The sequence below is a fragment of the Argentina silus genome, assembly GCF_951799395.1.
Source record: "Argentina silus genome assembly, chromosome: 4".
Classification (NCBI taxonomy): Eukaryota; Metazoa; Chordata; class Actinopteri; order Argentiniformes; family Argentinidae; genus Argentina; species Argentina silus.
Window position 1 is genome coordinate 14,268,642 of NC_139658.1, and position 24,842 is coordinate 14,293,483.

The window sequence follows — 24,842 nt, forward strand, 5'->3', positions numbered from 1 at the left end:
TAGAATCATAATTAATATTACAATTAACATGTTAATAATAATAATAATAATAATAATAATAATAATAATAACAATTGTTAATTATTGAGGGTTTTGTGTGCAAGGGGCATCAGGTGACATTTTCAGAATTTTACAGGAGAGCAAAAACAAAGCTTTGATTCTGAGCCAATGATATTGTGATGTCTTTGTTTATTCCCTCTATTTCATTGCAGTTAAGGATCCAAGTCAGCACCTTTTACTACTTGATGAATCTTTATAAAGCAGATTAAATGCTGGTAAAGTTGCATTGGTCTATGTAAAGGGGTCAGACAATAAATACCAGGAAATGTCTTCTATTATTCTACCATTATCTCTGTATTATCTCAGGAATGAGGTTTAACTAGTGGCTAGGTGAGATAGTCATCACTATTAATGGACAAGGAAGAAAGCTAAGCCATCTAAACGTATAATTGAGGTGTAACCTTCCTCCAGTGCATCTACACTACAGATGTGACTTACAGACGAAGCTCTCTAAAATGGAACTACTCGTACATACAGTAGCTCAGATGTGGGACTTTCTCCATTTAAATAACCACACATAACATCCCAATTGATCATATAGTTTTCTGATTTTTTTTGTCTGATTTTAGGTGCATGAATATGAAGTGATCTTGAGTAGATCCCAGGAGAATCTGAGGTCCTTTCTGCATGGGAGCCGGAACATCGGGGTGAGTAGGCAAACTGTCATCCTACAATAAGCCTTTTTTTTCCTACCAAATGTTTCTTCAAACTATTGTTTTGATTGATTCAGAGAAGTGACTTCCCGCAGGCCACCTGGCAATCTCTCTCTCTATCGTCTGTAATGTAAATGGTCATGATCACACTCAGACACTCTTTTGTTGGAGTTAGTGTAACATCTCCTTTCCCCCCAAGGACTGTTAGCTGTCACCTTGATTAATTGTAGACTAGTAACAGACTTTACCTGCTCAATGGGAAAGCATGTGCACAGCATACCGGGCTGATACAACACTGGGACACCACTTGGTAAACATGCTGTGACACTATCAGGCAAGCAAAGTCAAATTCTCGTAGTTAAACGTGAGTTCATTTCACTTCACGTTGGTAGCCATACCCTCTAGCTACAACTGGAAGATGGGGAGATATCACACATAAAAGTGAATATCTCTCAAATGGTGGGTGGCAGAAACCTTCTGGGTCGAATCAGTACAATACTTTTTCTTTGTCTTGATCTCTCACTTCATTTTGGTGTAGAAAACAGGAAATATAAGAGAAAAAAGGGTAAATACCATTTCACATTTACGTCTTCAAGGCAAGAAACAGATACAGTAGGGTGGGATAGCCAATGTGTAACATTTAGAGGCTGTGTGTAACAGTCGGTGCTGATTTTCCTCTTTTAGAGGGTTTGGTACACATGGGATGTACCACACACACACACACACACACACACACACACACACACACACACACACACACACACACACACACACACACACACACACACACACATACACACACACACACACACACACACAAACACACACCGACTGTTACCATAAAGTTATGGGGAATCTCCGTTGAAAGTGAGATTTAGTCTTGGCCTTTGGCTTGATCTACTCGATGTCCAGGAAACCAGCCCTAAGTCTGCAAAAGCCATTTGCTCACTCTAATTGTTTTCCTCGTTTTCCACATTACTCCAGCACTGCTTCAGGTCCATTAGACTTTAATTGAGATAACTGGACCTGTCAGTGACTCTCAGTCTTTTTCATATATTATTCATAACCTAGCAAGTGGCCATTTGCTCTGCAAATTTCCACTTGTCAACTGCCAGAACTAAATTAAAGTATACTTTCTCTTGGACTGACTGGACACTTCTCTCCTTCTCTCTGTGAAATTTGGTGTCAGTTTCACTTCACTTCACTCACAAGTTGTGGTTTCCTGGATTCAGAAAATGCCTACTGTAAGCCATGTCCTGGACTAAATTGCACTTTCAACACTACCCAGAGAAGCTGAAAATACATTTCTCAGCTTGTTATAACCTATTGAGGTCACATTCAAATAGATTTATCCATGAGTGAAGCCTGTGTAATAAATGGAATACACCACACAATCCAGTTCACACAACCTAATTTGTACAGTTACCGTACAGGTATCTAACTTGTATGGTCATCTACACTCAACACTGTGTTAGCCCAATTAGCAAAAATCTAAGCAGAGGAGCCTAGAGGTTATTAATCGTCACACAGCATAGTTAGGGTGAACCGCATGTGCAATACTCTACCCCTCTTTGACCCTCACATTTAGAGATACAGTATGTAAATGTCACTGGCGCGGCCCAGACCTATACCTTTCAACCAAGAGGACTTCCTCATATTCAGAAGGTGAAATTTGGGCTTGCAAGAGCATGATTATAAATCACTTCCAATACATTCCAATACAGACGCTAACTGCATTTCGTTGTCTCTGTACTTGTACTCTGCACAATGACAATAAAGTTGAATCTAATCTAATCTAATCTAATTCACCTCCCTTTGACCCCCTCCTCCACGTAGAGACTCCTCCCACGCTGGGAGCCGCTGTTACTGGTGGATCTGAAACTCTTGCATGGATGACCCATACGCATACCGTTAAACCAAGTGGACATCCTTGTGTTCAAATTGCTACATTTGGGTTTACAAGTCTCAGGCAGGGTTACTCATCACAAGAGAGTGATACCAAATCACCTCAGCTACAGCTACATAAACTTGCCTGAGACCTGACTTTCTTTAGGTCCCAGGGCCTGAGACCTGACTTTCTTGAGGATCCAGGGCCTGAGACACTGACTTTCTTTTGGTCGCAGGCCATGAGACCTGACTTTCTTTAGGTCCCGGGGATCTGAGACTTTCTTTAGGTCCCAGGGCTAGCTGCTCAGTGGGATAACACCATCTGGAATTGTGCACACGACTCAAGTTTGATCCAAGGAGGGCATATTCTTTATGCACACTACTCACTCATTGCACTTACTGTACTGTAAGTACAATCATGCTGTACAATCATGCCTGAGTATCCTCCCTCCCACCTAGCCTACTATCATATGCTCACACGTTCATTGATGCTTATGAGATTAAGATGAAACCCGAAGCTAACTGTTAATGCTTCGAGTGAGGATGTTGGAGTGAGGCTTCGAGATCAATGTGATAAGTAAAGTCAGTCAAATACAAACAATCCATGTCAGAAAGGGTACAGTGGTGCTAATCGGTAACAGAAAAACATGCAGACTGTTTATATGATGAGGGCATAGAAGAATGAATTGACAAGAAAGTGTCTTCACATTGGTTGAATAATTCAAAGGTCAATACTGCCTTTGACAGTAAAGCAGTGTGTGGGCAGGTAGTGACCTGACTGGTTCCTTTAAAGTCATGACTTAAAATTGGGCTTGAAAGAAACATTGGTTTTGTTTAATTCCATAAGATCCCCGAGAAACAAAGTGTGGGATCCACTGGTGTAGAGAAGTTTCAGAACATTAGTAGTCCTACTGTAAATCCCTGCTGGCAGAGTTGTGCTGACAACAAGGTTAAGGCTTTCCTGTTGCACCATCAGAACGGTAATGGATCTGCAACTAGACTCATGGGGACTACTTAGTAGACGGACATCCACTTAAGAGAAAGCACTGCATCCGACCCCCCATCCCAGCACTGTAAACATCCTGAGTTTTGTGTGTGTGTGTGTGTGTGCGTGTGTGCGTGTGTGCGTGTGTGTGTGTGTGTGCGCGCGCGTGCGTGTGTGTGTGTGTGTGTGTGTGTTGCTGTGAGTGACGGGCACTCAGGGTCTGGACACCCATAGCCTTGCAAAACAAAACAAACTTCCGCCTGACATTTTTGGGTCAATCTCTGACTCAGACTTTCTGACTGTGTTGTGAAACTAAGGCTAAAGATACAATAGAGTTGTTCCTATATTTACCAAAGGAAGTTTACTAGCTTGCAAATTAATAATGTAACAAATTATGCTCCAGTTGTGTTCGATGGTAATCAGTTCAACTAAAACAAGAGCCAATGAGAGCTTCTTATCAGACACACACCCAGTAATACTGCTTCCGCTGACCATCACATCAGAGGAATTTCATCCAGGTGTAATCAGATCCTGAGTTGATGATTTGTATATGTGTGTGTGTGTTTGTGTTTATGCATGCGCACACTAGGGTGGTTCCTTACCACAGAGTGGTTCCTGGAAGAGACTCCCCATTTTCCTATTCCTTAGGGGGGCGAACCATCAACAACAACAACAAGAAAAACAGAGGGTGGTATATAGTACAGTATCATATAATGAAATAAGATAATCAACCCATTCGCCCCATCAAATAGTAAAGCTCAATGATGTTCCATACAAATTGTAGGGCAGAAAATAAAACACAAATTGGAAAATTGGAAAAAACTATGTTTATTCAAGACTTTAGCTTTAGCATTGCACCATAGATTAGGCACGAGAACATTAAATTTTAAATACAGCTCAACAATCCTGTGCTTTAGCTATTTAGTATTTTTCTACTATTTGTGATTGTGAAACAACATACTTTGAAAACAGAAACAATTGTGAAACAAGATATTTCCGTATAGAGGATAATTTTAGAAAAACAGGCACCCTAAATCTTCCTACTTTCTAAAAGGAAACATCTAAACTGTTTCAGAAATTATCCCAACAGAGAATTTGCCAGGCAACAACAGGCCTATCTAATTAAGATAAATATGTATAGGGCAGTACTCAAGACCATACCTGGCTGTAAAGACAGACATGGGGTCAACAAGCCAATAAGCGATTACTTCCTGTAACACCCGCGAAGCATGCACCCGCAAAGGAACGTGGCAAACGGGAAGTAATTGCATGTCGAGTCTCTCTGCTTTACATTTCTCTGTCCCTAGCACACAGTGGCTAATGTGTAGTTTCTCCTTAGAAAAGTGGTGCATTGTTTGTACTAGTGCAGAAGCTCAACAAATATTGGCCACATTCCACCGAAAAACCATAGCTAATGGAACTGAACAATAAGTATGAGGGAAATGCTGCGTTCAAACCTCAGAATCACATTATCACTCTCGAATCTGATAGTATTTGTTTAGAGGTCTCCTGGTATCCAGTAGGATCCTCACGATACCGTAGTGCAGATTGGAATGACAATGATGAGGATGATGGTGATTGCAGTGGCGATTAGTGCCCCGAACTTGCAGGCTTTGGTTCTCCGGAGGTGTGCTTCTTTGCGTCTCAGTAGTGAGTCGTAACCTGGCGTGTAGATGTCTTCCATCCAAAACTCTAGGTTGTTGGGGTTAAGCGACTCCTGGGCCTACAAATAAAGCCATAAGGTCACCATTCAATTGAACGAGAGCTAAGCGTCACAAATCCACAACTCTACTGGCTATTATCCACTTAGTTAGTTGGCTGGTCACAAAACAATGAGATCAGAGGTTTGTTAAGCTAGTTAGTCAGTCAGTTAGCAATGACATCATGATATAATTAGTAGTACTAGTATACCAGTATAATACTAGTAGTAGAAATAGTAATTGTAATAGTAATTGCAGTGGGTCTTCATCTACAGAAAAAATGGAGATCAACAAGGTTAATCAACAAGGTTAAAATACCTGCAGGTCCAGAGGGGAGATTCTTGACTCTCTCTCCTCCACAGTCCAGACATGGCCCCCTCTCCCCTCAGCCAGTTGGGGGTCAGAGGTTATTCCAGATGTAATCCCAGAGGTCAGGCCACTCCCCTTCTGGCGGAAGAGGGTGGAGTTGAACATCTGCTCCACCATGCGGGAGTGTTTCTGGGGGAGCAGGTTGGAGGTGCTGTTTGATTGGTCCATCTGTGTTGGGGACGGGTCACAGGTGATTTCAATAACACAGAGATGAAAGAGAGATGGAGACGTGGAATTAGTAAAGGGATATAAAGGCACAAGGATGCTCTCTGGCCTTCCTGTCTTCGTTGAAGAACCTGAAATGATACCGCAGAGATGTATCTTTATTGTTTCAATTGATTAACATTAACAAAGAAAAGTAGTCTCTCATTTATAATGCAGTAGGAGAGCTGTAGGTTTGTAAACAACTGACCACCTAATCACATAGATGTCTGACCCAGTCATCACACAAACTGACCACCTAATCACATAAATGCTTGACCCATTCATCACACAATCTGACCGCCTAATCACAAATAAGTGTCTGACCCGTGACCACCTGGCAAACTAACCACATAAACGTCTGACTCATGTTCTCTTTAGGTTGTTTGTCCTTTACATTTCTGTTTCAAAGCTCTAAAGTCCCTGCAATGAGACTTAGCTCATTATTCCTTCAATTTAAATTCATTAAATTAGGATGTTGTCCTACTGATTGGCACAGCCTACTGGACACTTTCAAAGTGAAAGAAAATGAAAAACGTTTTTATATGTGTTATTTTACTGCATTAAATTCTGAAACATTTGCACTGACATTGACAAGTTCACCACTATCCTCCCCTTGTCTACATAGCCTTGTTGATTATTCATGATGGTTCTTGTCAACTTTTCTTGCCTATTCAGCAATAGGTGTTTGCTAAATATAACCACTTGGGTTTAAATCGTTATTCTCGCAAAGATCGTAAAGACATCAAGGAAAGGTGGTGGGACAGAAACGGTAGGACTTTTTTACCCTTTTTATCTGAGAGCAATTGGTCCAGCAGTTTGTACTGTCTACATTGTTTTTTGACCCTTCAAACATAGCTCAATGAATGCTAAAAAGGAAGTGAATTGCTAAGTGGGTTTGGCTGCTGGGATGATGTTGTCCCATCGACTATGCTTTCCCTCTTCAACTTTGTGATTTTATTTAAGTCTCCCCAACCTGAATTTCAGGGCAGTTAGCATACACACATGGCAATTAGAACACAGTTCCAGTTCAGGTAACAAAAAAGAAGGACAGAGAGAAAGGAAGAAAGAAAGACAGGAGGGAAAAGAGCATACAGTTTAAAATGGTTATCAACTAACAACAGATGGAAACAAAGTACAATAACACAAATTAAAACAAAGAGAATTGTTTTTCAAATTTATTTTTTATTTTATTTTACTTTCACTTTGAAAGTGTCCAGTAGGCTGTGTAGATCAGTGGTAAAATATAACTAATTTAATGTATTACGATTCCAGGCTCTGGGGCAACAAAATGTGAACATTTCCTGAAGGGAAATCCATCCACCATCCAATGAATTTGTACTTGAGCAGACGAGATGTTTCTGTACACTTCAGAATACATTCTGCTGCTGCCGTCAGTAGTTACATTATCAGTTAAGACAAGTTAGCCAGTTCTAGTGGCAGCTATACATGCCTACAACATAACATGTTTCACAGATGAGGTGGTATGCTGTAAATCTTGGGCAGATACTTTTTTCTCCAAACGTTCCACTTGCAATCACTCTGGTACATGATAGTATTCATTATACTTATCTGCCCTTTTTCCAGATCTCTGTAGGCTTTTTAGGTACTTTTTAGCAAACTGTAAGTGACCATCCTTTTTGAGGATAACTAGTGCTTTGCACCTTGCAGTGAAGCCTCTGTAGTTCAGCTGATGATGTATTCTGCGGATGGTAGTCTTTGACACATTCACGCCTATCTCCCGGGGAGTATTCCAGATCAGTGGGAGAGTTGTTTTGGAGTTTATCTTAATTATGGTGAGCATTCTTTGGTCATCCACTGTAGACGTCTGCCTTGGCCTACCGTCCCGTTTGCGATTGCTGAGGTGCCTTTTTTTCTTTTTAATGATGTTCCAAACTGTTGACTTTGGCCAGCCTACGTTTTCTTTCAGATTTTTCAGCCTAATAAAGGCTTCCTTGACTTTCATTGACACCGCTTTGTTCCTCATGTTGACAGACACCAATAGCAGACTCCAAAAGGAAATGCAAAGCCTAGAATCAATACTAGACATTGACAGCTGTCTTATGCCTGCACAAATGATGTGACAGAACACATCTGACTTACCAGAAACACCTGTCAAGCCAATTGTCCCATTACTTTTGGGTATCCTGAATATGCATAAACAGTGTTGGTGGAACCAATATGCACACAAATACCATCAAATAAAAGCTGAAAATATCTACTTTGACCTCACAGTAATTGTTTGATTTCAAATCCAAACTTTGGAGCCAATAGAAGACAAAATACTTCACTGTTCCAGTACTTACGCAGGGTACTGTATATATACACAGACAGACAGACAGACAGACAGACAGACAGACAGACAGACACACACACACACACACACACACACACACACACACACACACACACACACACACACACACACACACACACAGCTTAACTTCTCACCTATTTACACAGTATACACACTTACAAATGCTGACAAATCTGAATTGTGGTTACTTACAGTATATAGAAGTCAACTGTTGCACTTACTGGAAATGGATGAACTGTTGGTACAGTACCTGTCCTGTTTTCCCTTGCTGGGCCTTGTTGTCTTTACTTTTGGAGAACGACACCGACCAATCACGCGCAGAGTTGGAGATGCTTGGCTGTTTGGAATCAACCCCACTCTTCTCCTCTGGCTTGGAGGTACGGCGAGAGTGCACCCCTTTCTTCCCCCCTTTTCCCCCCTTGCTTTCACTTGAACCCCCACTGACCTCTGCTTGCCCCACACCAGCGTCCCCCTGGCTCCACTCCAGACTGCCACTGCTTAGCCCTGGAAAGACATGGCCAGATACGGATAGCGGCTGGGGCTCTGACGACCCAGACCCAGGGGTGAGCAGACCCATGGAGGACCCACCTCCACTGGGAGGCCCCAGCCACCTTCCCCCCCTACCTCCAACTCCGGGCTCCTGGATCTTCTCGTCCAGCCGGTGCAGGGCGGAGAGCACCTGGGAGATCTCCACCTTGACTTCGGACAGTGACTCGAGTCGTCGTTCGATCTGGCCCATGCGGAGTAGCAGCTTGCACACGCAGGCCTTGAGCCCGTCGTCGCTGCTCTCCAGGGAGTGAAAGAGCCTCTGGAGCTGGCCTAGCCGGCCACGCCTGCCCTCTGGGGTGTCCTGGCTGGCAAGACCCCCTCCTACTCCTCCTCCCTCGTGGGGGTGGAGGACCCCTGTGGAGCCGCACATGCTCATGTCATCCAGGAAGCGGAAGATGGCACTGATGTCATCCTCGCCCATCATGTCGGGGTCATCCATGGAGGTCATGAAGGAGAGGCGGTCAGCATGGACCAGGCTACGCAGGCGGCGTGGGTCCTGGGTGTCCGTCTGGGTCCCCGTGGACAACGAGAGCCCCCCTCTTCCAGGTTCACCACCTATATCCTCTCCTAGAGACTGGTTGCTGCTGGCAGGGGTGGGTCGTCTCTGAAGAGTCCCCTCGGTATCCACCCCATCTAACTCCACCCTGTCCTCCATACTCAGGCTCTTGTCAGTCCATGCCGACCTCTTTGTCCTAGGGGGCTGTGGTTGGAGGGCGCTCCACTCTGGGATGCCCCCAGGGCCGAAGTAGGTTGAGTCCTGCAGATCATCTAGGCTCTCGTGCTTGGCCCGGCGCTCCGGTGATCGGTTAACAGCAGTGGGCGAAGGGTACGGGTTGCTGAGCAGCTCGAAGCTGTGGTTGGTAAACAGTTTACGGCCCCCTCCTCCTCCAACTCCTCCTCTTGGAGTCTGTGACTCACTGTTAACAGTCGCCTGGGGATGCAGTGGTGACTGGTTGTGGAAGTCCTTCTTGAAGATGTCTCTTTTCTTCACACAGGAGGTTTGCCCCGATCCTGGCTCAGAGACTTCCCTCGGCACAGAATCCCCATTCAGAGAATCCTGGGTGGAGGACTCACTGTCCGTTTCCAGGGGGAGATAGATACTATGCATGGCTTGGCCAGGAAGCCTACCGCTGGCAAACAGCGAAGTATTATGAGGCCAGTCGAAAGACACGGCCCTAGCGCGGGCTGGAGGGTAAGACACCAGAGAGATAGGATCAGGAGGCAGACTGCCGCGCTTGTGGGCAGAGTAATTGGATTTGGGGATGAGCAAACGCTGGTCGATGGGGTGGCCCCCGGAGTCTGAGAGAGTGCGCGCCCTATCCCGTCCTGAGAATCTCTGCCTGTCAATGCCAGGCAAAGAGGGCCCCAGGGATTGGTCAACGGGGAAGACAGCCTGAGCTCTAATTGGCTGGCCCTCATCTGGAGTCCCACCTGTCATTTGAATAAGGTTGAATATGGTGACGATGTCTGCAGCCACGCCTATCGGGGAGAGCCCCATCCCTCTGGTAGTTACCCTGTCTCTGAAGAGGGTGGCAGGGAAGCAAGGGTCGTTGGAGGCAGCGGAAAAGAGCAGGCTCCTAAGCTCAGTCAGGTGTTGCAGATCAAAGCGAGTACTAACCATCCGGCACAGGTCCTGGAAGGAGAGCCAGTGGCGCATCGCGGCCAGCTCCTCTAGAATCCCCAGCAGGACCAGGGGGTACTCCTGCTGCAGGCTGGCCATGTCCACGTGCGACCTAAAATTAGGGACAAAATGGGAGATGGTTGTATAACCTAAAACTCTTAAGATTAAACTATATGGGCTGGTTTCACTGGCCTAGATACTGAAATTAATCAAGTTGTAGGCCTGCAGAGTCCGTCCCAGTCCTACAGTGACAATCACTGCTGTTTGTGCATCTCCCACACAGTATATTACCATTCATCTTAGATAAACTTTGTCATGAGCCAACTGTACCATACAGTATCAAATTAATGACATGTTTGAGATCTCTAATTACACAGCAACAGAATAATAAAGTATGATCCTCATTGGAGCATTTCAAATTCCATGTAAAAGTTATCAACAGCAAGACCTATATCTAATGTTTTAAAACCAGGACTGAATGAGCCATTTCATAGAGAGTTACACATTTCAGCAAGCGACCTTATTTTGAGCCTTAAAATAACTGACCGATGAAATGATGACGGAGAAACCCTGCGTAGCCTACACCGTGCGTCAGGGATGAACGTGAATTTAATTTACATTTGAAATGACATCTGAAATACTTATTCAAGTGGCATTTAGTTTTCAAATGTATGGATAGGATATATAACATAAGACATGACGATTAACACGATCTACATGACAATAGATTAAAGAGTAAAATGCGTGCTATTAAGAGCGCAATCTGAGTGTCTCTCTCGCTCTCCTTGAACGACTAAGGACATAAAGCAAGATATGAATCATGATATGTTGGAAGTAAACTATCAACAACTGAGGGAACATCCACGCCTGTCGCTCGATTTGATACATTGCTCGACTGACATGGTCACAAAAGTTGGGGACTTACCTTGTATCTTTTGGCAGTGAAAGTTGGACCTGAACAGTCGCACCTGCGTTAGAAAAATAACGTTGATGTTGATGACAAAAAAGCGGACTTGAGTATTTTTTTGCGGTACATAACGGGACGATTAAAAGATCCGGTCCACCTTATAGGTAATATATATCTATGTCATTGGATGAGCTGTGTTGAAACGAACAGCCTGAGACCATGCAGAGGAAAAATTTGAAACGAGGTCATCTTCTCGCAAGCTCCTGCAGTCCCAAAGGGGACCTCAAACAGCATCCATTCAACGAAACATTATCTCTTTAAAACGGAGTAACACCTGAAATATCGATTAAACAATAGACGTACATTGTCTTATTATGTTGATCATGACTATGATAAAGACACACTCTTGGCAAGATATGTGGGTGAGTGGAAGCGTTTTTTTTCTTCAGGGTGTCAGGTGACACAATTGGGTTTGTGTGTGAGTGTGTGTGCGTGTGTGTGCGTGTGTGAAGAGATAAAATAGAAAATGAATGCTTTGCAAATTGAGGCACCTAAAAATCCAGCATGACAGGAAACCATCAGGCCTGGAGGAGTGGCAGGGTGCACACACAGACCTGCAGGCCAGTTCTTGTGGACCTGTCACCATTAGGGAGTATTACAATCCATAAAGGCCCATACTTAAAACCCCATTAGGCTAAGAGGAGAGGAAAGCTTTCATCTGAGTACTCAGACAGAATCATACTCAACTTCTCCACCTGTCAGGCATATAGGTATTCATCATGTACAGTACTAGGGGAATCATTTTAAATTAATAAAACAAATGAATGGTGTAAGAAACAGCTTGAAAGTGTAGGGGCATATGCTACTGCTGTACTGTTGATGATTTAGGTATTATGAAGGTTTCAGCCTGGACCCCTTTAACAGTGTTTTGACTTTGCACCCACTAGTAGTTTGTGGGTGCAAACAACAAATTGTTGTCCAATTGCATATGTATCCCACCATTTTCTTCAAAATCACTGTTTGTACAATCTCTATGTCTATTACAACTTGGCTTGAAGACACATGATTTCAGATTCAGAGCATGTTATCAAATTTAACTGAATAAATTAATTTCATGGCTTTTTTTCCACTAAATGACATCACAAATTACACAATTGTAAACCAATATTTATTTATTTGTATGCTTTTCCATTTATTTCAATTCTGTTGAAACATCATACAAACTGTACAGAAAAACATCTCTAAACACACTGCAGCCTTCTGGAGATGGTTATGACATGTCAAAAAGGAAAGTTCAAGCACCATATCCAAATGTATAGATTTCAGTTGAGTAAAGATTCGCGCTCTCTCCTCCTCCACAATGTTGAATTCAATGTTGGATTCTCCTCCTCTGTAGCAATGAGACCTGATAATAAATATTCCAAAATACTTATTAGAGGACTAGGTATTGTTTTTGTAGAATAAAATAGCATTTTCTATTTTCCTGTATATTGTACTACTGTAAACCTAAAGCATCCTTACCTTGGTTGTGATCTGCAGTGTTGAGCTCTGTGCAGGACAGCGAGACCCGGGTTAGGGCAGCCAGTTCAGTTATGAAGGCTTCTTCTGCCTCCTGTTGGAGTGAGTACAAACATGCTTATGCACTTATTGGAAAGGTTCTAGGTCCCATGTTCAAAATATAATTTTCTCTGAAGGTTTTCCAGCATCATGTCACCATTATGGTATGCTATACAGTGTGCTGCTCACTTGTAACTGCCCTTTACATGTCTCCATGGTTTGATCCTTGGCTAGTTTCTTCCTCCTCAGAGTTTCACATGCGACCTCCTGTTCCAGGTCGTACTGCTCCAACATCCTCTTCTTATGGAGTTCAACCCTAGAGTCAATATTATTCAGAACAGTTGACCTTCACTGTATAGTATTTAATGGCAAGTCTATAAAAACATTATTCGAATTATAACATGGGCATAATGCAATTGTCATATTACATAGCACTATGCACTGTAGTTAGTAGCAACTGTCACAGCATTATCGAGGCAAAAGCATATGTGCTGGAACGTTAAAAGTCAATACACAGAACCAAATGTCTATCCGAAGGCCACTGGTGTGCTGTACCTCTGGTGAAACTCTGTGGACATGGGCTTCCTCCCCCAGTTGGCCAGCTCCTTCAGCAGGGCCTTGTTCAGCTGAGAGCTGCTCTCCCTCCTCTCACACTCCTCTGAGGACAGACACAACAGTTTGGGATTAGACCCAGTAATGCTTTATTTCACAGTCCTGTGCACACTGGTTATTATTTCCTGGTATTTGCACTTAATGGTGCTCTCATAATACAAAGAAAACAACTGGTAATTTCTTGGTACCCAATGGCACCTAGTGTTGCTTATTTTAATGGATCACAAACCCCCCCCCCCCCAAAATAAGTCATTTGTAATCATAATGTAATAATTATTAATTATAATAATAATATTTAATTAATGATTGTTATTATCATATAATTTTAAGTAAATACCAAGTAAATAACCAAACATAACACAAAGCCTAGCTTTATGACAAAAACCTCAACCTGTCCACTGTGGTCTCACCTCTGGCACTGTTAGAGCGGTCCCGCTGGAGGCCGTGGGTGAGACCTTGCATCTGGGAGTAGTAGCTCTGGACCAGAGCACTGAGGGAGTCCTTGGTCACATACACACTCTCCGAGGCCACCTCTGTCAGCTGATGCTACATGGGAGAAAAGCAATTGTTAACAGTTGTGATCTGAAGAGATCATTAGCCAGACAGCAAAATCCAGCTGTACATCCGTGGGTCCAATATTCACAGCTGACTCAATTTCTGTTTTTGTAAACATAATCATAACCACCCATGTCTGAATGTGGAGTGAGACCAAATTCCAGATCGACTTATAGTCCAGCCCCTATCCCCTGGCACTTGTGTAGATCTGCAAACATTCAAGATTCTTTGTAGCTACACAACCAAAGACGGTTGTATTTTGCTTTCCATGTGATTGGTTTGAAGTGCCTAGGGGGCGGGGCTTGATTTAGAATTGGGCATACGTACAGTACAGCAGGCCAATCGGTACCTTCCTGCCCTCGTCATGCTCTGGGCGGGGCTGTGGCCTGGACGGGGTATCCATCAGTTGCCACACACTCTGGCTCAGGGCTTGGCCCACCAGCAGCTGGGCGTTGGCCTGCAGGAGCTCCGCCCCTGTCTCCAGCTCTGACAGGAACTCCTGCTGGAAGCTGTGGCCTATCAACTGGGTCTCGGGACCCAAGTGTCTCTCTGCTACACTGGCACTGGAGTCCTGTGGAGAACCAACCCCAGACAAGTAAAGTCTTTAAGTGTAGTGATAACAGGTTCACTCATTCCAGGAAGTAGCTCACTCTTCTTCTGTTCTTGTTCACAAATCTGATAGGTCTAGACAGGTGAAAACAATGTACTGTTAGGTAGCCTACCTGGTAGATAGGTGGAGTTTATGTGCCATTCAGGAGCTCTCAGAACTAGGACACTCAGAAATGTCCGACTTGAAAACTTGCACAAAGATGATACCCGAGTTTCCCATTTGGAGAGTCAACCAATAGGTTCAGAATCAACCAATAGGAAGCTCTACCTAAATAACTTACAGTCATTTTAACTGGGAAGTTCAGAGTTTTGCACGAATGCCCCATTACACCAGAGGTTCCCAAATGGTTGCTGCGACCGACCAGTGATCGAATGGTGAACCTTGTTGGTGTATGGAAATGTGTAGAAGATACTATGTACAAAATACGAAGATTGAAGATTGACAGATTGGTACGTTACCGTGTGTAAGAGAGAGTGTTTTAAGACAGCTCTGGGTGTGTGTATAACATTGTCTAAATTGGAATGGTACTCATTTTAGGTGCCAGTTCTCATTTTTTGTCTTACAGTAACGTTGTTCATATTTTAAAGTGAATATTCTATGGTGTCAGCACTCAAACAGTACAAAAGCAGAACTAAACCTTGTGTGGAGCTTTGGGTGCAGGGCTGACTGTAGGCTGGGTTGTCTTGTTGTAGTCCTCTAGCTGCACCAGGGCTCGGAAGTCACTCTGAGAGAGCACCTTCAGCTTGGACAATCTCATCTCCTTGAGGACCCTGAGGCAGAAGTGTCTTGCCACAAAGTGTCTTTGTACCGCTGCTAGCAGGAGGTGCTGTTTCTTTTCTATCAACATACCTACATGGCTGGGGAAAAAAAGGTAATGATTGTCTTTATCTATTGTTTTAAATCTAATCCATTTACATCCATTATTTTTCATTCGACTCATCATAAACATTTCATACACTTCTTTGCCACATATCTGCCATGAAAAAGCATGGATATTGATGTGTAGACAGATTTTCGTTTTTGTATTGTGTGTATGTTTCTACCTCCTGGCCACCAGAGGTCACTCTGCTTCACCTGTTTAGTATGTAGCTCTGTCTCACGACCATCCCTCTGAGGATCTTCAGCTGCTGCTCACCCAGGTGTCTGAGACAGGCTAGTACCAGAGCTGCCTCTTCAGTCCAGATCTAGACAGTGGCAAAAAGGCAGATGCTAAGTGGATCTTTGGAACAACCCTACCCTACCCTATACCAAACTTCAAGTCGGGCCTTACCAAGAATCTCAGTAAGGCTTTTTCGGTGGCAAAAAATGCATCAACACAGTTAAAACAATGGTGGACTATGGATTTCCCATAACCATTATATAGGCAAACTGTACATAATTCTATATTGTTAAGTTCATAATCAATACTTGCATTTCAAAATTAGAATGATTCTAATGAAGCAAAACTATGTATTTGGCATAAAACACAAAACAAGTGAATATGGCACATGGTATGAGGGTACGGATCAACTTAATTTGGATTTCTACGTTGCAGATTCTTCAGATCTGTTCACACATAAGGGATAGGCTACATAGACTACCAGGCTAGAGGAAGCTGGCTGCAAAATGGAACTGCATGTCTACCTGGCCATCTTGGTCCAGCTGAACTCGCAGCTGCTCCAGTTGCCGTTTGGTGGTGGATTCTGCCTGTTGCAGCTGTGCAACCAGGTCATGATCTAGATCCAGCCATAGTCTTTGGCACTGGTCTGTTGGGAGCTGGGACTGAGCAGGAAGAGCAGTCAGGAAGATCTCATTTGCTAGCTCCCCCAATCTCTTTGACCAGGAGGAATGAAGCCCCTGGATATAGCAAAACATTCAAAATATTGAGAAACATATTCACTCACTCACACACACACACACACACACACACACACACACACACACACACACACACACACACACACACACACACACACACACACACACACACACACACACACACACACACACAATAAACATGGGTGGTGAGTGAGGTAAGTAACATTTCCTTCCAAAAATCTGTTTAAACCAAAAACGATGGGCATTATCATTTCTACCTACTCTCCAAAGTTCACACACTGCCTCTGCCACTCTCCCATCCTGTTGCAGCTCCAAATCATTGCTCTGCTTTCTCTGTCTTACAAGCAGCTCCTGATACACCTGTATAGGAGAGGGTAGAGGTGAAAGATTAGTAGATATGGTAGAATGAATGAATGGACAGATCTGAGATGCCTCATGTAAACATTCCAAGTTGTGGAATGTTCTAACATAGACCAGTCTTATACCTCAGACTGATACCAATCTAGTTGAATATCTGCAGTAACTATCTATTTAGGGTATTTTTTTTCAGTCAGATGTCAAGCTTTAGTAAAGATTCAGAATCTTCACTCTCCTATCACTTGGCAATTTGCTTGCAGCAGTAGAAACAGGGAGGCATTTCTAAAAAGCATGTGTTAAAAAAGCAACTATTACACAGATAGACAGATCAGATAATGGTGGCTGGCTTTCTTGCCTGCAAAAAAAAACGTGTTATGCAACAGGAATCCCTGATCCAGATACTGAAAAGAGAGACACTGACCTTCACAAACTCCTGTGGGTCGCTGTGCGTGTGTGCAGAATCCAGGACACGGCTTCTCTCCTTTGCATGAGTCCTCAGAAGCTTCTTCTTTTTGGAGTCAATTTTCCTGCATTTCTCATTCACAAGCTCCTTAGTCTGCCTCCTACATTCTGTACAAAAAGTAGACACTTTTTTTTTTGTCACTGTTTCATGGAATAGGTGTTTTTGGTTGTTGAGAAAACTATGTTACAGATTACTACTGCTCATTTTGTAAGTTTATTGAAAGCTGGGTTGTTTTGACTGACATGATATTCAAAGCACTCGAGGAATAACCCTCCCCCCCCCCACCCTGCCCCAGTGACTTTTCCCTGTCAATTTGTTCCATTCACTACCCCTTCGGAAAAAAGGGGTCCTGGAAATATGGGCTATTTTCAGAAAGCAGTTCATTTATGTTTAGGAACTAGGCCACATATTGTCCCCTGGAAAGATTGCCACTGTCATCTGAGTAAGTAGATGGGAGAGTACTACAAAGGGTGTTCCTCAAAGAGTGAAGTTAGTTATGGTTGATCACCTCAGTTAAGCAGGGTATGACAATATCATAACCAGGCAATGATTTGTGACCGAAGTGCACTTGGTGACTTTAGGTCTAGACATTTTCTCATAACTTGGACTATAACTATAATGTTTATATCAACTATACAGTATTATTATTATAATCTATTACCAAATTCATTGAGTCACTCTTCCTTTTAGTGGAGTTTTGGCCTCATACTGAAGGCCTTTGGGAGTAACAATATGCTGCTGGAAATAGAATACTTCAGTTAATGGGCTATGAAGGGCAGAGCCATACTGTAGATTAATGTTAGTAAAGTGAGAAGTTAACTTTATCCTCATTAATTCATTAATTTCCATAGTTTTTACACCAGAAGGTAACATTTGATCATGTCACTATCCTGCGAGACAATTAATAATCCTATTAGAAAAGCAAAAACATTTAAGATTGAGGCTTATTCATAAATATGTCAGTGCTGACATGTTTGGATACAAAACAGGAAACGGGGAGAGGGCTGTCATCCAGGAGCCTGGTGGTGAATGATCAGTTACACACTAGCATGAATAGCAAGATAGATTTATGGTTATCAGGGTATACATCATTATCCCAGCAAAGACACCCCTTTCAGCAATGTCATTATGATGATCTGCCTAGCTTTCACATACATACCGTATAGTCCTGTAGGCTAAAGCTAAACTTAGCTGTGATGATGTAGCCCAATGTGGGCTAGCTGTGTGATAACAACGTTGTAGTTAGGTAAAACGAAAATAGTTGTAATCACACCTAAACCATATAGTGTAATTTTAATAGTATAATCCTTTTCGAAAGCTGCATCTTAATTGTTTGTGTAGAAATTGTTGTAGGTCTGACTAGAGAAATCCTCTTGGTAAACAAAAATGGCTGGACTAATTGTTACAATATTCAGGGGATGTGTACACATTGGCACAGTCAGCAGACACAGGAAATGGCATAAAAATCTGTGGTCACGATGTATACTATGTATATTGCATTGGGCTAACGCCGATCAACAGTATACTGTACATGGCTCTGATGAAGGCGACTGCCATTTGCATTAGCAACACACTGGAACGTAGCTACCTGACCCGCAAGACTTAACAAACCAAAATAATACAATGCAAAAGCAACAGTTATAGGCTGGTGATGTCAGACCATGCACTAATTGTAAGTTTCTGTGGACAAGAGCAAAATGACAAAATTGTTATAAAAAAAGTATCAGTGACCTTCACTGCACTGCTGAACTCCCTCTGCCAAGGCACCCTGCAGCTCGGCCAGGGTCTTCTCCATGAGGGCAAAGGTCAGGTGTCCATCACTGGTCATCTGCTCCAGGGCTCTGGCTGCAAGGCCCTGCCTCAGGGCTACTTCCTGTCTGAGCAAGGCAGGCTTGGACTGCAGCAGGCCCGTTAGCTCCTCCCACCACAGCAGCTTCTCCTGGGTCCTCTGGGACGTAGTGGAGAGAAAACTAAACCTTGATGCTATAATTATATCTAAGAGTTAGGTATGGAAATGCTACCCTCCTTATGTCATAATACTACCTGGGCAATAATACAGTTACAGTGCCCTCCATAAGTATTGGAAAGAGGAAGCATTTTGTCTTATTTTAGCTCTATATAACAGTTTGGATTTTAAATCAATTTAATCAATTACTATGAGGTTAAAGTAGAGATTCTCAGCTTCAATTCAATGTTTTCTGTTTTCAGATTGGTTTCACCATTTAGAAATTACAACCCTTTGTATACATAGTCCCACTATTCAGGGAACCAGTAGTATTGGACAATTGGCTTGACACGTGTTTCTGGTTAGTCAGGTGTGTTCTGTTACATCATTTGTGCAGGCATAAGAGAGCTGTCAATGTCTAGGATTGATTCGAGGCTTTACATTTTCCTTTCGAGTCTACTTTTGTTGTCTGTCAACATGAAGACCAAAGAGTTGTCACTGCAGGTCAAGGAAGCCATTATTGAGCTGAGAAATCAGAAATAAACTATCATAAACATACACAAAACCTTAGGCTTGCCAACAACAACAGTTTGGAACATCATCCAAAAGAAGAAAAACACTGGTGAGCTCAGAAATCCCAAACGGCCTGGTAGGCCAAAGAAGACTTCTACAGTGGATGACTGAAGAATGCTCACCATTATTATGAAAAACCCCAAAACAACTGTCCCACAGATCAGAAACACTCTACAGGAGGTAAGCGTGAATGTGTCAGAGACCACCATCCGTAAAAGACTTCACCAGCAGAACTACAGAGGCTACACTGCAAATTGCAAACCACTAGTTAGCAACAGAAACCGGATGACCAGATTACAGTTAGCTAAAAAGTACCTAAAAGAGCCTGCAGAGTTCTGGAAAATGGTCTTGTGAACAGATGAGACAAAGATTAACATGTACCAGAGTGATGGCAAGTGTAAAGTGTGGAGAAAAAAAGGTACTGCCCTAAATCCCCAGCATACCACCTCATCTGTGAAATATGGTGGAGGGAGTGTTATGACTTAGTCATGTATTGCTGACACTGGAACTGGCTCTCTTGTCTTCATTGATAAAATAGCTGCTGACAGCAGCAGCAGAATGAATTCTGAAGTGTACAGAAACATCTTGTCTGCTTAAGTATGAGCAAATGCTTCCAATCTCATTGGACGGCGCTTCATCATACAGCAAGACAAGAACCCCAAACATACTGCCATAGCAACTAGGGAGTTTTTCAAGGCCAAAAAGTGGAATGTTCTAGAGTGGTCAAGTCAATCTTCAGATTTAAATCCAATTGAACATGCATTTCATTTACTGAAGAGGGAACTTAAGGCAAAAAAAACCTCAAAACAAACAACAACTGAAGATGGCTGCAGTACAGGCCTGGCAGAGCATCACCAGAGAATATACCCAGCTGGTGGGGTCAATGGATTGCATATTTCAGGCAGTTATTGCATGCAAAGGATTGTCAACCAACATTCTATGATTTTTTCCAATACTTTTGGAGCCCTGAAATAGGGGGAGTATGTTTAAAAAAATGTTGTACTTTCTAAATGGTCTGAAATCTGAAACAAAAAAAACATTGAATTAAATCTGACAATCTCTACTTTGACCCCATAGTAATTATTTGATTTAAAATAAAGCTATAGAGCTAAAAGAAGACAAAATGCTTCCTCTTTCCAATACTTATGGAGGGCACTGTAGGTGAGTTGGTCCCCTCTCTATGGAGCTTTGTACTTAAATGTGAGAATTAAGTAAGACAAACTAAGCCATTGTGAAAAGGCCTGCAGATTTGGGAGCCGATCAAACCCCTTTCTCAACCTTACTTTTCCCTCATTCTTGATCTCACCTTCATGTCTGATGCCTGAGTCTCAGTCAGCTGGTTTTCCACCAATAGCAGACAGTGAATGAGAGAGTGGACAACGTCCTGGGCCTCGTCTCTGGGGAGCACGCTGGACCTGCCAAGGAGCTGCTGGCAGAAGCCTTCCACCTGCTTGCTGAAGCCCTTTGTCTGTGAACAAAAGTTTACCCATAAACTTCTTTAAATTGGCATTTAAATCATTATGTTACTCTGTTATACTTTGATGTATGAATTGCTTGTGAATTATCCATGTTGAAAAGTGTGTTTGTGCTGTGCTTTACTTTGTTACCATTTGAAGGCTGTGCTCCAGTAGGTCTTTCTGAGTTCTCTCAATCTCCTCCAGGGTACATGGGGCTGCTGAACCTAGGTCTTTGTTTCTCTCACTGGCAAATGGGCTTGCTGACAGGTGTTTCTTCAATTCATCCAGTCCCTAAAAAACATATAATAACACTAAGAGCTAAATCCTGAATGGTAAGATTATGTTTCAGCAGCTGACAGTAACTCTTACTGCTGCATGCAATATGACAGTGCCACATATTTCCTAAAAAAACATATGTAACAGACACATATAAAATGTGTCTGTTATATCTGTCTTATGACATATTTAAAATAAAATGCCGGTTGTTAAATGCCAAAATCAAAGTGTATGAAAAATGGTGTACTGTAGGTGTGCATGCTTAAGTAATTTCAGATAATGTGATTTATAGTACAGACAGACCTTTTCCTGCATCAGAAGAACATTGGTGTAGAAAGCAGAGTCCTTGTTATCCTTGGGAAACCGACCACTGAGTATTATTTTGAGAATTTGAAGAAAGATCTACAAGAGGAAAATATAGCAGACAGACATATTCTTCAAGCTTTTCATTCACCAACATTTTATTTCTTTGCGAATTACAACTGTTATCATACTATCATTGTATACAATCTACTCTAAAGACAATCTACAGTTGAACACTGACTGAATGAAATAGCTCTGAGAAAATAAAAAATAGAAATGTTTACTCTACACAAAACAAATCGTTGCCTTAGAGAAGAGTACTACTGTATGAAGCAGAAAGAGTAAATAAACTGTTGTCTTTGAGAGGAGTATTACTGTATGTAGCAGAAAGAGTAAATAAACTGTTGTCTTTGAGAGGAGTATTACTGTATGTAGCAGAAAGAGCACACCCACCAGACACTTCTCCTCCTGGACTTGAGAGCAGTGTTGCTGGATGTCCTGAATTGCCAGACAGTAGAGGCTGATCCTGCCTTCAAAACTACAGATAAACATCCTCGCATTAAAACCACAATGTGTATTTATAGTTGGGCACAATAAAAAAAAAGTTGGTCAACTATTATTGTTATTATCAACTATTATTATTGTTATGTTATTATTTAGTCAATACGCTGTCCCCTGAACTGTAGTTTAATGGATATTGACTTGAATGCAACTGGACTATGACTAAAATCAGCTCAAAATGAAGATGTGTGTATTGATGCCAAGTGGTCTGACCAGGCTTTGATGGCAGATAAAAGCCTGGAGGAGGTCAAGGGTCAACACTCACCCGGTATGAGAGAGGGTGTGGGGGTATTGGGCCACTCTGGCGAACCTCTCATTCTGGAGGCTCTTGGGGACCAGGGAGGAAGAGATGAACTGACTGCTGTCGTCATTATCCTGGTCTTGACTCATGGACTCCCCGCTGGATGAGGAGGAGGACTGGCCGTTGGGGAGGGTGGGCAGCTTGGAGTGCTCGTGCAGTGAGGGGTTTGAGGCTCCATCTGCTAAGGGCTGACATAGACGCAACATTATGGTACATTGAACAAATGTCTAGGTAACTTTAATGATTGTAGCTGAACTGTACAATATATTTTTATTTATACACAAACAACATTGGTGGAATTTGTTTTCATTACAGCATGGTGGGAAGCTCTATATTAACGGACATAATCAGAAATGAGACAAGACAGACAATACATATGCAGTGTAATACAGTATGTACAATAAGTGTGCGGGGTGCAATAAGACATGAAAGACCAACAGTTCACAGGTTCACAGGTTGCATAGTGCAATATTAGGAAGAGCAGCAGCATTCATATGGGTTAGTTACGGGGGTGGGCAGTTATAGCTAGTGCAGGGAATGATGGGAGTTCAGTGTCTGTATGGCTTTGGGAAATCAGCTGTGGTTAAGGTGGTCAGTCCCACCACTCAGTGATTTGAAACATCTGCCAGAGAGCAGGACACTGAGTTGTAGCTGCTTGTTCAAATGTTCAATTGTTCTCAAAATATGACATGATGATATCTCATTCAAGAAGCCACAGTCAAGTGCACCCAGTGTTGCTGTGTAGCCAACTAAATGATTCCAAAATAGATAACCTGTATTAAAGATATGAGTGAATTAAACTCATCTATGGCAAAAACCCTTAGTATAGTAAAGGTTGACTTCAAAAAGGTAACATAGATGGATAAATGGTCTTACTCTGTATTTTTGGTTGATGGGGTACACAACCCTCGCCCTCGATGCAAAAGCAGCCACATCGCTGTTCATGAGTGGCTGCTTCTTTTCCTGCTAAATGAATAATAAAAGTGAAAGGTTGGTAAAAGGTTAACCAAATCAGTTATATTTTTTCAAAACATGTATACACACACCCTTGTGTTTTTTCAAAACATTTGTTCACACACCTATACAAATACAGTTATAAGGGTCCAATCAAATTCTTACTCTTTCATTGGTAATGCCACTTTGCACTCCCTTCTTACTGTTGCTGACACAATCACTTTGATTGTTCTCCCTGTCCAGGTCGTCAGTTTCAAACAACCTCCTTGCATTATAGCCCTGTAGGAATGAAAGCAACACCACCTCTGTTGAAATGGTAACCCATGGACCAGATGTAACCTAATGGCCTCTCTGCAGTATGTTTTAACATCAATAAGTATAAAGCAACAACGGAACTCATAAGCTGTGTACACATACAATATGGCACAAATTGGTGCATTTAACTTAACCAAGCCCAAGTTGTCGTATACATAGTGGTGGTATTCAGGGTTTCTTTAATGGATTGTCCTATATGAATTATTCTATTAAATTGGTGCTTCGGTTAAAATGAAAACATTACTGCATTCCAAAGAGTCAGACTTGTTCATCTACTAGAAACCCTCAGGAACGCCTTTCTAACCAGGATACAGAACATAATGTAAATACATAATACATAATAATTACTGGTTCATTCTTTAGTGTATATTAATCATTTTATATGCATACATTAGGCCCACATTAGTATATACGTTTGGGAGTTTATAGATTCTATACTTACTTGTCGAGTTAGAAGTATAGGCTTCAGACAAAACACATACATTAGTGCTGCAGCTATGATGCCAGAAAACCCCCCACAGACAGTCGAGACTGTCAACAACCCTGTAAATATGTGCAGAGACTCTGAAAAATTAACCAACACATCACTGAAGCAGTCCTGCTCGTTCATGTTTGAAAAATTCCCATGAGCAAAGGAGTAAGAAAGACGAAAAGAACTAGCATCTCCGTAGAAGGAACACACAAATGTGTTTCGAGTTCTGCGAGTCTGAAAGAAAGCTGGTCACGAAAACAACTCCAACTGATGATGGACGAAGAGCGCAAAAAGTTGCCCTCTCGAGGACAATGTCGGACATTTAAACCTTTTAACTGTTTATAAATATCTATCTAAAACTATACGGACAAATATCGGGATACAAAGTAAACATTTTTATAACAACCACAGAGTCGATGGAACATTTAGCCAATCGGTGAACAGATTTGATGATGCGTGTGCAC

At 42.3% G+C, this 24,842-nt stretch overlaps 2 protein-coding genes across 4 annotated transcripts; both read right to left on the reverse strand.

Moving 5' to 3' along the window:
* Positions 1–4,482: 4,482 nt before the first annotated feature.
* On the reverse strand, positions 4,483–10,441 carry LOC310803384 (major intrinsically disordered Notch2-binding receptor 1-like; the record flags this gene model as incomplete). The annotated part of the gene is made up of 3 exons (XM_083668126.1): positions 4,483–5,308; positions 5,604–5,822; positions 8,423–10,441. 3 exons carry the CDS (start codon positions 10,439–10,441, stop codon positions 5,114–5,116), a joined length of 2,433 nt encoding a protein of 810 aa, XP_083524252.1. The 3' UTR covers positions 4,483–5,113.
* Positions 10,442–12,225: 1,784 nt separating this feature from the next.
* On the reverse strand, positions 12,226–24,530 carry evc (EvC ciliary complex subunit 1). Of its 3 annotated transcripts, XM_083668751.1 has the most exons (20): positions 24,349–24,530; positions 23,757–23,870; positions 23,514–23,603; positions 22,602–22,825; positions 22,229–22,313; positions 21,776–21,874; positions 21,347–21,487; positions 21,046–21,207; positions 18,953–19,169; positions 17,180–17,328; positions 16,663–16,761; positions 16,207–16,419; positions 15,658–15,767; positions 15,221–15,440; positions 14,323–14,544; positions 13,829–13,964; positions 13,362–13,464; positions 12,996–13,122; positions 12,771–12,861; positions 12,226–12,654 (listed from the first exon to the last, which is right to left on the reverse strand). In XM_083668751.1, exons 1-20 carry the CDS (start codon positions 24,514–24,516, stop codon positions 12,572–12,574), a joined length of 2,853 nt encoding a protein of 950 aa, XP_083524877.1. In that variant the 5' UTR covers positions 24,517–24,530; the 3' UTR covers positions 12,226–12,571. The 3 variants fall into 3 exon arrangements, 2 of the variants coding, with proteins under 2 accessions (XP_083524877.1, XP_083524878.1); XM_083668752.1 differs by lacking the exon at positions 14,323–14,544; XR_014554190.1 differs by lacking the exons at positions 12,226–12,654; positions 12,771–12,861 and having other exon boundaries at positions 13,088–13,122; positions 14,301–14,544.
* Between the last annotated feature and the right edge of the window lie 312 nt (positions 24,531–24,842).

Excerpts from the sequence above, each read along its gene's own strand:
- evc (XM_083668751.1), bottom strand. The coding sequence starts at position 24,516 with ATGAACGAGCAGGACTGCTTCAGTGATGTGTTGGTTAATTTTTCAGAG. Across the intron at positions 14,545-15,220 it reads CACCCAAAGCTCCACACAAG|GACTCCAGTGCCAGTGTAGC; the intron begins GTTTAGTTCTGC and ends GGTTCTCCACAG. Across the intron at positions 12,862-12,995 it reads CATGTAAAGGGCAGTTACAA|GAGGCAGAAGAAGCCTTCAT; the intron begins GTGAGCAGCACA and ends TCACTCCAACAG.